Source organism: Sturnus vulgaris, chromosome 2 (assembly GCF_052056855.1).
Source record: "Sturnus vulgaris isolate bStuVul1 chromosome 2, bStuVul1.hap1, whole genome shotgun sequence".
Lineage (NCBI taxonomy): Eukaryota > Metazoa > Chordata > Aves > Passeriformes > Sturnidae > Sturnus > Sturnus vulgaris.
The window spans coordinates 92,459,115-92,475,609 of NC_142244.1; the positions used below are offsets into that span (position 1 = coordinate 92,459,115).

Genomic DNA, 16,495 nt, shown 5'->3' on the forward strand with positions numbered 1-16,495 from the left:
TTAATTGCATGGAGAACACATGTATGTCAAGTTTTCATGTTTGCACTAACTATATGCACTGTTTGAAGCAGCATGCAACAATGAGATCAACTATGAGGAGACTTGGTGAAGATATTTTCAAAGGCATAGTGAGTAAAGGAAACCCACACAGTTCTTCTGAACAGTCTACAGAAAGTAAATCAAAGTCAGCAGCTTTCTTTAAGAGTTTCTGCATGCCTCTGAGGTTTCTGTCAACTTTGATTGTGCTTAAAACAGTGAGACAAGGTAAGTCAAGATGTTTTTTTTTTACAGTAATTTATCTATTTCAGTCATGTGCCTGGACAAAAAGCATTTTAATGATACTGTATACTTTATTAGTGAGAAGTGATTTTACTTGGGTATTGTGAAGCAAAATAGACACGTATGAATCTGCTATTATTGATGTTATGTTAGTGTTTATGTGGTTTTTTTAATGTGATGACTTGTCAGACAAGTCAGCATTTCTGAATAGGGGGAGATGATAAAGGTTTCAAAGTAGACACTGCTAGATTACAAGAATCAAACTGTCTAGACAGTGTGAGAAAAGATGTGGAAAATACAACTCAAAAGAACAAGATAACTCTTCTCTAAGCTGATTTTTTAACTGCTACTTTCAGTTATGAAGAGTTAACATTTCTTCAAGAGAAACAGAGAACAAGGTGTTGCAGATCCTTTTTTATGGAAGTCAGGCAGAAAAGTAATTCTGTATCATTAAGAGCAAGTGTAAGATGCGATTGCTGCTTTCCTGAAGCAATTTAGCAATACTGTGTGTCTGCATAACCAGGATTTTCTGCAAGAATAAATTTCACAAGGGTAGCGTAAGAACAAAAATCTCTATAACCCTTTTCCAACTCTTTGTAGTACTAACCACTTATTTTTCCCTTTTCAAAGACATTTTAAAAGCATGGATTATTTTGATAGCAAGTAATTTTTAGTAGGGTTACAAATGAGCAATCCAACCTCAGAGGTGGTCCTGCTTTTGACAGGAAGGTTGGACTAGATTCCAACCTAAATTATTTCATGTTTCTATTTTTGCTACCATTTTTTCTCGGAATGGTTTGTATTTTTAAATATCTTTACGAGTAACATGTTTCTTTTGGTAATTACACGAAGAGATTGATACAGGTTACAAAGATGTTAATTTTCAAAGTACTCCTGAAATACCATGCCAAAATGTCAAAATCAGATGCCTACTTTGGTATCTGATTTTTTTTAGTCTCTTCCATGAAATATGTTAAATTTTGGGGCATTTCTTGGACAGCAGAGATCCATGTCACAAAATTGCTACGATCTGTGGTACCTTAATTGACACGAAACAGGAATGCCAAAGATTTTAAATATATAAATAATGAACAGAGCTTTTATTAATAGAAGTTGTACTTCTGGGTTAGATGTTTAAGGAGATTAGTATGTTTTTATGCTTAATGATCTATGCAGTATTTATATTGTGAGTATTTATAGTAAACACAGGATTAAAACATGGTGGAAGACCATTCTGACATCATTCATGAACTAACACAGAGTTCTGGCTGTTGGATGGAACTATTTAGGTCAACGTATTTTGATGAAGCATGATAATTAGTCTCAAATTGAGACTCACATTCTAGGAGTGTTTGATAAAAGCAATGCAAGAAGAATTGAAATAAACACTAGTCATTGCAGAGACTGATTTACTCTAGCAGATGAACACTCTTGATTACAATGAATCCGTTTAGCTTCTCACGGTTGCTTTTTACTGCTGGCTTCTGTAACACAGAAAATATGATCTGTTGTTAAACATATGTCAGATATCACCGTGTATGAATTTTGATCACTCTGACCACATGGCACTAAGGATCTGGTGATAAAGTAGCAGATTTGGTTTGAACAGATGTCCTCGTTCCTTCAAAATGTCAGTATCCAGCAGATGGCACCATAGTTAAACTTATGCAGTAGGAGAAATTGTTTCCTTCTACTTAATTTTCTGTGCTTCAGATGATCAATGCAATTCCAAGATACTGAGGAAGATTTGACAGCAGGAAGTTAAGAAAATAGATTGGTTCGCTTAATCTACATCCTTTGTATAATTTCTGAATGGATGAGAATATAAAATGTTTATACTGAAACTACAGGTTTTTATAGAAGGAATGGAACTAGTTGCTCTCATGAAAATAATTGCTCTCACTCAGACAAATCAGCCACTGACTCCCTTAATAGAGGTTTCCCAGATGTTGAAACCAACATTGTCTCAAACTATGTGAGTTTGTATTTTCTTTCCTCTTTAACAAAATATTTGTAGGACTTCACATTTGTATGTATATTTTTCTTAAACATATGAATTTTAGATAGTCTTTTTCTCCATTCACAGTAAATTGTTAAGGAATACAAATAGGCAGAGGGTGTCTTTAAATAAAAAGTAAATTTAGTGTTTTCAGCTATTTAAGTTTTAAGTGTATATCTGCCGTGGTAGCTGTCAGTTGTTCACATGGCTTAATGAAACTATGATTATGGAAGTTTTATTGCCTGTATTCTGATATTTTCAGTGGATTACTTGGCTCAGGCATTTGAGTCCCTTCGCGTAGACTTGAAGACAGATGAAGGGAAGGCCTTATTTTTGGAATACCAATGTGTGCCTGTTATATTAAGTCACCTAAAAGTATCCAGTGCAAGTCTACTTTCCAGTGCTCTTGATGGATTACTTCAGATGACCATGGAATCTGGTAAATTTGGGTAACTACAAAAAAAAATCACGACGAAAACAGTTGAGGAAAGCATAAAACCAGTGTAAAAGCAATATAAAAATACTGTCTAGAAACTGTTTAAATAGTCTAATTTACTATTAGCAAGTCTTTGTATCATGTACATTCAGTAAAGACATAAAATGTATTTCCGAATTCTCTTTTTCTGAGTCATCTTGTGCTTTCTTCTCCCTCTCATCCACTACGTTCTGTATTTCATCCTGGTTACTTTCTTATTTCTTGCTGTGAATTTTTGCAGCTATTTTTTGTTTGACTTTTCAATTTACTTCACTGTATTACCTTGCTGATATTTTTCTTTGAAGTCAGACTGTGCCAGGGAAGTTAAATCATGAAAACCTGCCAGAAGGTGGAGATAAATACTAGGTTCTATTTTAATTATTTTCCTAGTTTGAATAAACAGCTCATCCCCAATCATTTTTCAATTTCTAGTGTTTAGAAATAGTGTTTCTAGATGAGATGGTTATGTTTTGCTGAATTTTACTGTGCTTTGGGCGTAGAAAAGCATTAGTAATCTTATTTGTCACAACATTCTTCCAGTTGATACAGGTAAGGATAAATTGATAACCACTTGGATAAGCATGAAGGTAGTAGCACATTCCAATGCCATGTTGAATAAACCTTGTGAATGACTGGGGTTTTTTTAAAAGATAAAATCATTCACAGCCTCTAAGAACAGAAATGTACATTGTTTTGGAAGTATTTCGTTACTATGCATTGTACTAGTTAAATAGAAAGCATGTTTGACTTGAGATTATATTGCATTGATAAAAAGCACTTTTGTAGCAACCTAAGTACAAAAATATTTAACTAAAGTTCTAATCATCCTTGCAGTCTTTTTCTGACTAGGTAATTAATGCAGTCTTACACTCTTCTTCCTAATATTCATAACTGTGATTGGGAAAGAATTAATTGAATGCACAGAGGTAACAGTCTAAGCAAGACGGACAGTGTTTGGTATTTATTTGGGTAATGTTCATCTTCTGTTATCTAGCAGTAGTCATTCTGATACACTAGGTGCCTGCAGTTTGAATAATAATAAAGATATAGTGTGAGACTCAAATTTTGCTTTCTTACTTCTCAGAGAAATTCTGTCTATGTGAAATCAGGGAAGGAAGAGTACTGTTTAATTAAATTGACATTTGATTGAAAATTATTTCTTGGCAACTGGATATAAAGCTTTATTTAGAGCCTTACGCTTTCGTAGAATAAATTGCCAATACACAAATTAGGCATGTTCTGCTCTTTTCCAATACATAGTGTTTTGCAATAAGTTTTTAACAATGAGAAATAGTGTTGCTGATGGGAAATTGTGTTTTCATTCCTTTGTAAGTTTCCAATTAAAAAGTCATTAAAAGACAAACTTTAAAATGTGACAGTTACTATTCAGAAGAGAACTCTGTGTTAGAGTAAAATAGAAATTCATGCTCAGTTTTAAAGCTGTATTCATGTGCAGCCCTAAATACGAAGACATAGGTACTGGCTGTATACTAAAATATGGAGTCAAACTACCCAAAAAGGCAGCATCCAATCAACAGGAGACGAAGTCTAGACTTGTAATTTTTTATGTAATTCATTCACTCAATTTATTGCAGTAATTTTCTGGCTCTACAGGAGTGTTACAATACTCTTGCTCAAAAATAATTCCTTTAGAGATTAATCAGTTAGAAATTAAATTGTAAAAATGGCAAGTAGAATTTTTTACAGCATATAGTTTTCTATAACTTTATTTTTCAAGGTGTTTTTTTTTGAGAAGTTTTTACAGATTCAAGTCTCAGTTGTCCAGGCTGAAAAATGTGAATCAGATATGAAATAACTACTGTGTTGCAGTACTACTCCCTGTAACTGCATGTGCCCTTTTTAATAATAAGCAGTGAATGTTAATGTTTCTGTGCAGTCCAGGCTTATCTGAGGTCCTAAGGTAGGTTCTCTCCTCTGTAAGAAATTATTTTTCTCATGTTCCAGAAATGAAACCTAGGTTTCCCTCAAATATTAAGGACAGTTACTTAAGCTGCATATGAAGAATCACAAAATCACAGAATGTGCTGTGTTGGAAGGGACCCATCAGGATTATCAAGTCCAATGCCTGGCCCTGTGCAGGACACCCCAAGAGTCACACCCTGTGCTTGAGAGCATTGTGCAAATGCTTCTTGAATTCAGAAAGGTTTGGTGCTGTGACCACTTCCCTGAGGAGCCTGTTCCACTGTTCAATCACCCTTTCCATGGATGTCCAACCTAAGCCTCCCCTGACTCAGCTTCATGCCATTTCCTCCATTGAGAGTGAGGAGATCGGTGTCTGCCCCTCCTCTTCCCTGTATGAGGATATTGATGACTGCAATGAGGTCTCCCCTCAGTCTTCTCTTCTCCAGGCTGAATAGACCAAGTGACCTCAGCCCCTCCTCATAAGGCTTCCTCCTCAGACCCTTCACTGTCCTCGTGGCCTTGCTTTGAACACTCTCTCATACCTTAATACCTTTTTTATATTGTGGCACCCAGAACTGCCCCCAGCACTGGAGGTGAGGCTGCCCCTGCTCAGAGCAGAGCAGGACAATCCCCTCCCTTGCCCGGCTGTGATGTTGGGCCTGATGCCCCCCAGAACAGGGTTGGCTCCCCTGGCTGCCAGGGCACTGCTGACTCATGTTCAATTTTCTGCTGCCCAGGACCTCCAGGTCCCTTTCCTCAGTGCTGCTCTCCAGCCTCTCATTCCCCAGTCTGTACATCCAGAATTGCCCCATCTTAAGTGCAGAATCTGACACTTGACAGTGTTAAACTTCATATGGTTGGTGATTGCTCAGCTCTCTAATGTGTTGAGGTCTCTCTGAAGGTTCCTATTAGTCTAAGACAGATACTTCTCTTGATGGAAACTAGAATGAGAGTCTGCAGTACTGCTTAAGCAGATTTGAGACTGGTTTGCTTGTTTTTAGATTTTGGATCAGTATCATTGCTTTTGGCTTCATAGCATGTCTGGTACAGTGGGTTCAGAATCCAGGTTTCCATTGCAAATTCACACAATATTGACAGTAGCATTTCACTTACTGAAAACATGTCAAATGCAACAGCTGAGGCATTAGTATCACCTTTTTTCTATCTATGTACAAGACTTTAATGGCAAATTTAAATTAATAAGTCTCACTGCTGTGGATCTTCCTGGCAGACAGCCTTTCATGCTGTCCATCTCTCTTCAGGAGTTTAGCATCAACAACCTGTGAGAGTCCTGACACCAACATTTTGATGGGAAATGATAGAGGTGACATTTCTCAGTACTTTTCTTCTCTGTCTACATCTCCTCTATACAAGGGTAGACAACATTCGTATACCTGTCCAGCTAGGCCACTTGTGGAATTCTGTGAAGAAACGTTTAAGACTTTTGGTACCACTAGGAAACTAATTTGTATGTGTTTCTTGAAACTTAGTTGCACCAAGTTTAGCTGCACTGCTGTTTCCCAGACATCTCTGAGTTTCCATGCCATTGTATAATTGTGAAAAAAATAATTTTTTGGCTCAATATAGTGAGATGGCCCTGGCTGAACACCAGGTGCCCACCAAACCACTCTGACATTCTCCTCTTCAGCATAACAGGGGAAAGAAAATAAGATTGAAGAAATAGAATGTGGACCAAGATAAAGGCAGTTTATTAAAGCAAAAGCAAAGTCCACACATGGAACCAAAAGATCCCATCAGTAGGTAGTGTCTGACCACTTCCTGGGAAGTGGGGCTTCAGCATGCATAGAGTTTGCTCCAGAAGGCATGTCATAAATAAGGAGTGCCCCCTTCCCAGCTCACACTCCCTCCTCCCTCCTCTTTTCTCTTTGCTTATATTGCTGAGCAAATACCATATGGTATGGGAGTCACTTTGGGTTAGCTGTTCTGCCTGTGTCTCTTCCCAGGATCCTGCCCAACCCCAGCCTGCTGGGGAGGGGGAATTTTAGAGAGACAGTGTTGACACTGTGCTGGCACTGCTTAGCAGTAGCCAAAGACTGATGTGTTACCAGCACCTTTCTAGCTACCAATATAAAGCACAGCACTTTGATGGCTGCTGTGAAGAAAACTGATTCTGTTAACTCAGCCAGACCCGGTATCTGGTATGCGTAATAATTAACATATTTGGAATTGTAACAGTGTGTCCAATATACAGAACATATGTATGTGTGTGATTTATATATATATATATATATATATATATATATATGCCAATCTTGTTTGCCTCACCTCTTTTACAAAAATCTTACGGCCAAAGGCGGAGGTAAAATGTTCTACTGATCATTGTTCATATGCAAACTCATTCATAGTTGGACCACAGGTTGACTTTTAAATGTCAGGGGTGAAAAAAGTTGAGGTTACTATGCTCCTCAGGGCATAAGAGTGAGAGGAACTACTAAAGATGTTATGCAGTAATTTCAGACAGTTTACTTTGTGTCAAAAGAACTTCAGTTTCAGTTTACTTTTATGCTCTCGTAGTGCTGAGGCTTTTTCCATATCCCAATACTTTTGTGGATTCCGTTCATTACTTTTACTGTTAATAGATTTGAGTAACCAGATTTTGTAACTGTGTGAGTCCTTATCTATTCATTTGCATTCTGTTAGCAAATTGCTTAGTTTAACATATGCTAGAAACTTAATAAGTAACTGAAACAAAATTGTAGGTAGTTCTCAGGATAAACTATATAATTCTAAATAATTTATGTTGTATTTCATGTTGTTTATATGGTGGAGAATTTTTTTCAGATGAGTTCAGTGGCCTAAGTTGCAGTCCAGTTGGTTTAGTCAGCTCTCATCAGGGGAAATAATAGGTTACTTTAAATTCCACAATTTTGAGAGTTAACAGCTTGTTGTGAACCTGACAGTAGAAAATCAACTCCACAAATATATTTTATCTCATTTATCTTATTACATTCTACTAATATTTTTGCTTAAAAGTGTGCATAATAGTGTATAAATCAGTATAGCTATATTTTTACTGTAGCTATCTCATTGGTTCATGTCTTCTTTCATGGTCAGATAGGAGGACTGTCAGTTCAGCTATATAATCTTCAATTTCTTTTTTGCTCTCCATACCCATTACCAGTATTTCAATCTGTGCTTGTTTTCTGGAGGATGCCCATCTTTCCCTTACTGCAAAGATTGACAGATAAGAGCAGAGTTAAGGGAACAAGTAATGCAGTGTTATTTTAGTCATGGTGCCCTTTTCCTTGAATCTGAGGCTTCAGATGAGTGCCATAACATTCAACTTGATCCTTCTTTTGGTCTTTGAATCTAATGAGTGATCTATAAAGGCATCTTTCTTGCTTCTCATTGAAGAAAAGGGTAAGACATCTATTCCTGCTCGTTTAATAGGGAAGAAAGATTTCAGTACCACAGCTTTTGAAGGTTTCCTTACTTTAGTTAAGGAAAGCAGGCTACCAGGCCATGGTGTTTGGTTTTTAATCCCATCTCTAAGCTATGACCCTTCTGAAGATAGATCTAAAACCAAAGTCTTCTCTGATAGAATTGTTATAGAAAGTAGGTTTAGTATCTTGTTAAATGCTGAATGGCTTGTGATAGATTTTGACAAATGCAGAGTGCTTTGGCTGCCTTTGAAATTTTGAGAGCAAAACATATTAACTACTACATGCTGATGTTTCAGTTTAGTCAAATGACATATAATGTATTTATTGCTTAACAAAGCTCTTACCATTTCCTATTAAAATTACTATTAAAATTAATGTTTGATAATTAAAGTAATAGTTACTTCTAATAATCCAGATTGTTATAGTATGAAGTAGTAGCTTCCAGGGCATCTTCATACCCCCAAAGCTCCCTCCCTAAGACTACAAATTTATTTTCTCAACAGATCTTGTTTTTAGGATAACACACTATTCAAGAGAATTCCTGGATATCAGACTTGAAACATTTTCTGGAAACAATCTAGTAATAAATAGCATGACCTCATCAGGAAAATTTGTTCTGTGGGTATTGAAGAACTTCACATCGTTTGTATTAAATCACCTTGTAGTTGAATACTTGTAATATGCAGTCTGGTTCAGTAGTGTTCTTCCTGTCTTTTCACACAGCTTACTGTGATTTTTTTAACTTGTGAATCAGTTAAAAGGGTTTCAAATGATGTTGTGTGTTTATATTCATCGATCAAAAATACCATTGTTAACTGCAGTCTGGTTCATGTGTGATTTGAAATCAGTTGGCAGAGAGATCCCTGCCTCAGTTTCACCTTTTGCATTTTCATACGAAGCCATCATACATCTTAAACTCCTCCTGCAGTGGTACCTGACTATTGTCAGATCGATTAGTAGGTTCCCCTTTCTCAACCTTAAGTTCATTCAATGAAATCAAAACTTACCTGCTCACTAGACATTACAAAACACTGGCATTTGCTTTAAATAAAACTTAAATGTACTTTGTCTTCAAGCTTGTTTCTGTTTTGTAGAGAGTATATTTTTATATTAATGTGTACTTATTCACAAATAAAAATGAGAGCACATTAAAAAAAAATCTCAGAATGACAGTCTTGAGTTTACTGTAAGTTATGGCATATTCTGGTAGGGTTTAAGTGTGATTTCTTAACCATATTGACATAACTGAAAATCTTTAATAACTGCAAAAGCAAGCTGTATTTACACACTGAACCTTGCTTTTAATTTTAATTTTTTTTTGAAGAAAATATTGTGGTCCTGGATAACCACGTCTGTGTCCAGATATACTCATCTCGTAGGGAAGTTAATGAAGCCAGTGAAGATAAAAGGATTTTCTCCATAGTAAGAAGCTGTACTTATTTACATGTAAACTGAAGTCTCCTTACATTGACTATCTATAGGACACTTCTCTTTTCCTTTTTTGCTGGAATGCTTCCAGAACTGATGCTAGGAATTCTGCAACATGCACTGTTCTGTCGGTACTTCCAAAAAGTCGGTGGTCAGAATTTGCCAAAAAAACTCAAACCTGCCCCTTAATGTTTCCTCTTGAGTCTTAGCATTTTGAGACTTTGCAGACTACAAGAAGTGAAGGCATGGAATAAAAAATGCCCATATGCTTTAACACATTACAATTCAACATTTTCCAGCTTATTATCTTTACTGGTAACTTTGCAGGATTGCAGCTTTTCAAGTAAATTTATTCTACAGTACTGAAAGGATAAAAATGTCAGGTTTGTGACTACTGTATTAAGGTAGGATTCCCCTCACCTGTGTGAAAAGCCGATGTGAAATTGTCCTGCAGACTTGTGTTTTGAAGCTGTAGTGATAGAAATTATTTACTGCTTACATGGCATGAACATTGAAATACAAACTATTTAAAAGGAAATCCTTCCTCTATTATCCTATCTTACCTTTGTAATTTTTACTCATTCTTCTGAAAACAGTGGATTGGATAATTGTGTTAGATTAGTAGATGTTTTAGTTTAATATTTTAACCACAGAAAAGGATCTTTAACTGTTAAATGCAGTCTAGGTAATGCTAGGACCCACCTATATGTGCTGAAAACAAGCAAGTACACCAAGACTTGCACACATTTTTATTAATCAATTTAAAAATCAAATAAAAATTTTGTCATTTGAGTAACATCTATGCATTGTCAGAGCTCAGACTTTATATATCTGCTCACTTGCAATGTAATGTTGCAGAACTACAGGTGATGCCAAGTGATGTTTATTTATGTTAAGGTTTTCTTTGTGTTTGGAGCAAAGCCCCCTCAGGTGTGTGCTGAGAGAGTTGTGATTCTGGTATTTCATTGGGCCTTTTCTGGCTTCTTGAACAAAGTAATCCATAGTAGTGTACAACTTCAGTTTAAAATGCTATGTGAGTTATTTGTAAAATATTTTTTTCTCTCTGTCAGGCCTCATTAGAATCAGTCTTTAATGGTAAGACCACATTGATTGCTCATATACAAACTGAGTTCAATCTGCACCAGCAAAAGCTTTCATCCTCTGATGATCAAATCCATCCTTTGATCCACTGATAATCAGTGATCTTCCAGAAAAATGTATGTTGATTTTTAGTATATCAACTTTATGCTTCTGCTATTCTAGCAAGTAAGTTAATTCTGATTTCCATGTACTTTATTCCAACTGCATTTTAAGTAAGCAGTTCCAGCATGGAACTTCATTAGACTATTCCTACCTTTATGCCATTGTCATTGATTAGTACACTAGATGAGCACAATTGCAAAAATCAGTGTTTAAAACTGAAGTTCATTTTTGGTGAATTCCTTACATAACACACCTTCCAGCCATTCTACTCACCCCCGTTTTCTGCAATATAATATCACGTGTTGCTTTCCCAAATGGTATTGAAGTCTAGATTAGTTACAACTGCTGTAGCACAACAACTGTAGCTCCTATACACTTACTTACAGATAAACCTATAATACATTTTATTTTCTTTTTTATTTCTCTGCTTTAGTTCCTGAAAATATCTTTAGATTTTTACTGAAATGCACATATATTCAGTTTTCCATTTTTTTTTTGGTCTAAATCCAACAAATACATTGCATTGACTGTTCTCTCTTATCAAAGTGCTGCTTCCTGATTGTTTTTTGCTAGTTTGGGGTTTTTTTATTTGTTTTTTTACCCACCACGCAGTGCACCCTTCCACACGTTGAGCAGCCATTCTTTTTTCAGGAGAACGCTGTGGGAAAGAGTGTCAAAGGTTTTACTAAAGCCCAAGTAAGCAATATCCACAGTCTTTTCCTCATCTACCGAGCAGGTTACTTTGCTGTAGATGGAGATCAGGTTGGTCAAGCAGGACCTGCCTTTCATAAACCCATGTTTGTGCTGATTGATCCCTGCACATGCCATGTGGTGACACTCAGAATGACCTACTCCATGACCTTCCCTGGCACCAAGGTTGGGCTGACAGGCCTCTTGTTCCCTGAATTGTCTTTCTGGCCCTTCTTGTAGATGAGTGTCACAGTTGCCAGCCTCCAGGTACCCAGGACTTTCCCCATTAACCAGAACTGCTGGTAAATGATGGAATGTGGCTTGGTGAGCATCTCCCACTGGCTTTCTTGATACTCTTTAGTGGATCCCATCTGGTCCCATAGGCTTGTTTGTGTGTCTAAGTGGCATATCAGGTCACTGACCATTTCCTCGTAGATTATGGGAACTTTGTTCTGCTCTCTCTGTCCCTGTCTTCCAGCTCAGGAGGCTGGGTACCTGGAAAACAACTGGTCTTGTAATTAAAGACTGAGGCAGTGAAGGCATTAGGTAGTCTTTTCCTCATCCTTTGTGACTGTGTTTCCACCTCACATCCAGTAAAGGATGGTGATACTCTTTAGCCCTCTTTTGTTATTAGTGTATCCATAGAAACATTTTTATTGTTTTTTACAGCAATAGCCATTCTGCTTGGTCTTTGGCCTTCTGGTTTTCTCTCTCCATAACTTCACAACACCCTTGCAGTCCTCCTGAGTTCCTGCCACTTCTTCCAAAGGCCATAAGCTCTTTTTTTTCCCTTGAGTTCTAGCCAAACCTCTTTGTTCAACCAGGCCAGGCTGCTTCCCCACCAGCTTGTCTTTTTGCATATGAGGATAGCCTGCTCCTGTGCCTTAAGATTTCTTTCCTGAAGAATGTTCAGCCTTCCTGGACTACTTTGCCCCTCAGGACTGCCTCCCAATGGACTCTTTCCACAAGGCTCCTAAACAGGCTGCCCTTCTGGAAGTCCCAGTTAGTAGTCCTGCAGTCCTCCTTCCTTACTTCTTCAAGAATAAAAAGCTCTTATTTTGTGATCTCTGTGTGCAAGACGGCCTCTAGCCATCACATCACCCTCAAGTCCTTCTCTGTGCACAAACAGCAGAACCAATGGGGAGACTTCCCTAATTGGCTCCCTCGCCAGCTGTGTCAGGTATGTCTCTTCCACACACTCTAGGAACCTCCTGGACTGTTTCCTCTCTACTGTGTTGTATTTCCAGCAGGAATTGCAGCAGGTAAGTTGATGTCCCCTTTCAATTAGAAATTATGAGACATCTCCCTGACATCTCTATTTTTACAGATTAGTTCATCTGCCTTTTCAGTCTGGTTGGGTGGCCTATAACAGACTCCTGTCAGGGTGTCTGTCTTGGCCTTTCCACTGATTCTTAGCCCCAAACACTCAACCCTGTCATCACCTTCATCAAGCTCTAGACAGTCAAAAAACACCATAAAATGCAGGGCTACCCAGTTTTTTTTCTGGATGTAACCTCCACTTGCAATATGAGAATGATATTGGTTTCCTGTACATCCTGTCCCATGTCTGTTTGAATGTCTTGCACATCCTAAGAAACTGAAGAGCAGTTCAGATCATACTGAGGTCAACACATAGTGGGTGACCAGCTGAAATTGCCACATGGGCTCTGTTAACTCAGTGTTGCCTGTGCAGACACCTACACTGTGCTCTAACCACTGACACTGGGCAGTCCTGGCTACTGATTCCAGGAGAAAACGTTAAATTCAACAAATGGTTCAAATCTTGTAGGTGACTCTTAGAGGCAGTGGTTATAAGCAAGTGATGTTGCTGTTTCCTTTAAAGTGTTTCTGCTGTGGTGCACAGTTAACTTTTGTGTTTGGTGACTTTTCCACACTAGTAGACACTGCTGCATCATTCACTTGCATTGCTGAGATGCATTCTCCTTTCTCCCAGCAAATCCTCTCTCAGTTATAAAATGAAGCAAAACTGTAATCATTAATTTTTAAAATAAAAACTTAGAGTTGTCATTTTATTTCTTGAAGTGACATAGCTTTAGGTATGAAAAAGAATTTTCTGGGTAACTATAGCTGGTGAGAATTTATGCTGTGACTGATTACTTCGAGGGTAAATTTCGTATGAATTGTCTCAACAATGATAAATTCCTTATTGTTAGTTGCAGTCTACCAATCAAGCTAAGTTAATGCAAGTATAGCACACTCCAATTTTTTAAGTATACCACTGGAGGCTTTTGCAGATTATTTTGAATTGTGACAAAGTCCTGTCAAGATAAATTCTAATTATGCTTTTCTAAAATATTTAAATAAAAGCAGAATCTAGGCCACCAAAATATTTTAAAATGTTAAGCTTATGTTCTTTTAGTTAATCAGCTAGAGATGCATTTAAATTACATATTTGTTTTGTTCATTTTCTGATTACTTAGAATATAATCTTCAAAAGCTTATCTGAATTGAATATATAAACAGTGTACAGAAAGTCCATTTAAACGTGCTTTTTTCAGTTGGGTTTCACATGATTAACTTTGCAAACTTTTAGACATTATTGCCACATTACCTTCTCTGTTTTACAGGAAAATCATCTGTCTTAAAATTAATGTTGTCCGTTATTTAATTTGTAAACTTCAAAGTCAGGACATTCTTACAACATAGGTGTGTGTGTATTGTTTTTTTAATGTAATAAATTTAAGGAACCAGTAAGAGCAGGGCAGCAAATAAATATTCAGGTCAGCTAAATATGGTGTTTGTTTACTCTGCAGAAAAGGAATTTAAAGCATTTTGTGGCTATTTAAGGGCATTTATAGAAATAAATTGTAGGATTGCCCTGTTCATCCAATCAGTCTTTGTTACCTTCAGATATCTTATGAATCAGAGGTCAGATGAGTCAGAAGTCACCTAAATTAGTTTTTTGAAGTCTTTTGTTGTTTTAACAGGCAATGGAAAGAAAAAAAGCCGTTCTCAGTTTGCCTCTTGAATATCAATATTCTTGCATATTTATTTATTCTTTTCTTCTCTTTCTGATCAGCATCTTTGCTAAGTAAGAGATATTGTTTCAAGTAATTTTTGTTGTTAAAACACATTTCCGTAAGTGGTGCAGTGCAATTGGATAGTACCAACCATTTCCATTTCTTGGGAATAGGCAGTCATTTGTGGCAACTCTAGCAAATTCTAGAAGAATTTCTATTAATTTGTAGCTCTACAGAATTACCATAAAGCTACAGACTACGTAATTTGTAGGCCTTGATTTTCATTGCTTTAGAGAAGGTTATCTCTTCCTGCTATTGTACAGAAATTTTACTTCAAACAATCTTCAGTGATAGAAATATTCAGTCAGGAAGCACTCTCAAGGTGGTAGATTGTTTTCATTGGGCTTTGCTTATTTGCTGGTTTTGTTCATAGTTTTGTCACCATTTCTCGTGGATTTTAACAAGTTAGACTCACTAGGGCATTACAGCATCATAGCAGAAGTGAAATTTTAGTTAATTATTTTTCCAGGTATAAGATTTTGCTGTAGGTACTTAATAACCCCAGAGTTCTGTCACAGAGAGCAGTGGCTCAATAAAGAGCACTGAGTTTTGAGTGTATGTCAGTCACATATCACTAAATGTAGCACATGTGGTGAACTCATCTAAGGATTTTCTGTTTGCTGTAATTGACAGATAGCCCTGAGGTTTTTTTTATATGACAATTTCGGAAAAAATAATACCTCCTGCAGAGAAAGTACAGAAATGCTGAGAAAAATATTAAGTTATATGCCTTGAAGACCATAAGCTAAAAAGATTATATGTAGCCATAGTATCTCTGATCTGTGATAAAAGCATTTGCTGTTTCTCAGTCTCTTCATTTGAGAGTATAAACCAGCAAATGCCTACAAGTCTCATGAATTCCCTGTATATAAGGGAGGTGGCATTTGGTCATTTGTTGGAGTAGGAATAACTGAGTCCTTCAGCATAAATGTCCAGCTCAGGAAATTAGTTATCTAGGCTCTCGAGCTGACTTCAAATGCCAACTTGATTTCTTATTTAAGTTCTATTTCAGACAGTTTTCTGTAGCATTTCTTCAGCTTTTTTTATCAGTAAACCTTCTGAAATAAATTAAAACCTTGAATTCACTCCAAGGCTTGTTACATTTAATAAGTTGTATGTCCTTGAATGAGGAAAGGGAAAATTTTGACCAAAACATATATCCAGCCCTCTTTGTACTGATAAAAACATCTTGATATCCTATTTATAAATTACAGTATTCAGGATACGATTTTTCTTTTTTTCTTTTTCTTATGCTGTAATTTGCATATTGTAATTTCTTATTAAGTGGAACACATTAGATATTTTAACATTATGCTATTAAAATATCTTTCTTGCACGTGTATTCTGATAATGCAAATGCCCTGTGGTATATGAAAGTCTGTTAATTTTAAGAAAAAAAAAATTGTTACTTATTTTCTTTATGATTTTGCTATCAATTAATCTGTAATATGAGAACCAAGAATGAGATAACCAGGGAACAGATTTAACCTTATTTTGAAGTTACTACATTTTGGGGAACAGGGTAGAGGGAAATGTTTTTCAGTGTGACATAAAAACTCATACACTATTTTAAGGGAGAGGTTTTTGCATTTGATTGTTGTACAGATCTTACTTTTACCTCTTAATTACTGTGTTTCCTTTCTTGAAACTGAGTACAGAGACAGTATGCTGATAGTGAAACTCTTAGGTCTCACACTATCTCTTATATGTACTATCCCTGTTCATGTGATTTGCAGCAGCTTAAAATATTTCTTTCTGAGACTTTTTGCTTAGCTTAATGTTCCCCTCCATGGTCTAAAGGAAAGAGCCATGGTAAATGAGCATTGCATAAACATTTTCAATGTAAGAATTTTTATTTGAGTTTAAAATGGTTCTGTTTCCTGTTATTCTTTTTTCTCAGGAGAATAATGACACTGTTTTAATCCAAGGATCAGTAGTGTCAGAATTCTTAGGAATCTGCATTTTTTCTGTTCTTGTTTTACCTGACTTTTGCACCACATGTTCAAAAGAAACTGAAATATTTGGTTGTTCTAATTACTGCACAACATGAAGT

The 16,495-nt window shown here is 36.5% G+C and overlaps 1 protein-coding gene across 1 annotated transcript in view; it reads left to right on the forward strand.

Annotated features, from left to right (window-relative positions):
• CCDC138 (coiled-coil domain containing 138) overlaps nucleotides 1-16,495 on the forward strand; it is a 31,461-nt gene that overhangs the window by 12,816 nt on the left and 2,150 nt on the right. The window contains exons 12-13 of the mRNA XM_014885110.2: nucleotides 72-264; nucleotides 2,541-2,717. Of these exons, the coding sequence (XP_014740596.2) occupies nucleotides 72-264; nucleotides 2,541-2,717 (370 nt within the window). The remainder of the gene's footprint in view (nucleotides 1-71; nucleotides 265-2,540; nucleotides 2,718-16,495) is intronic.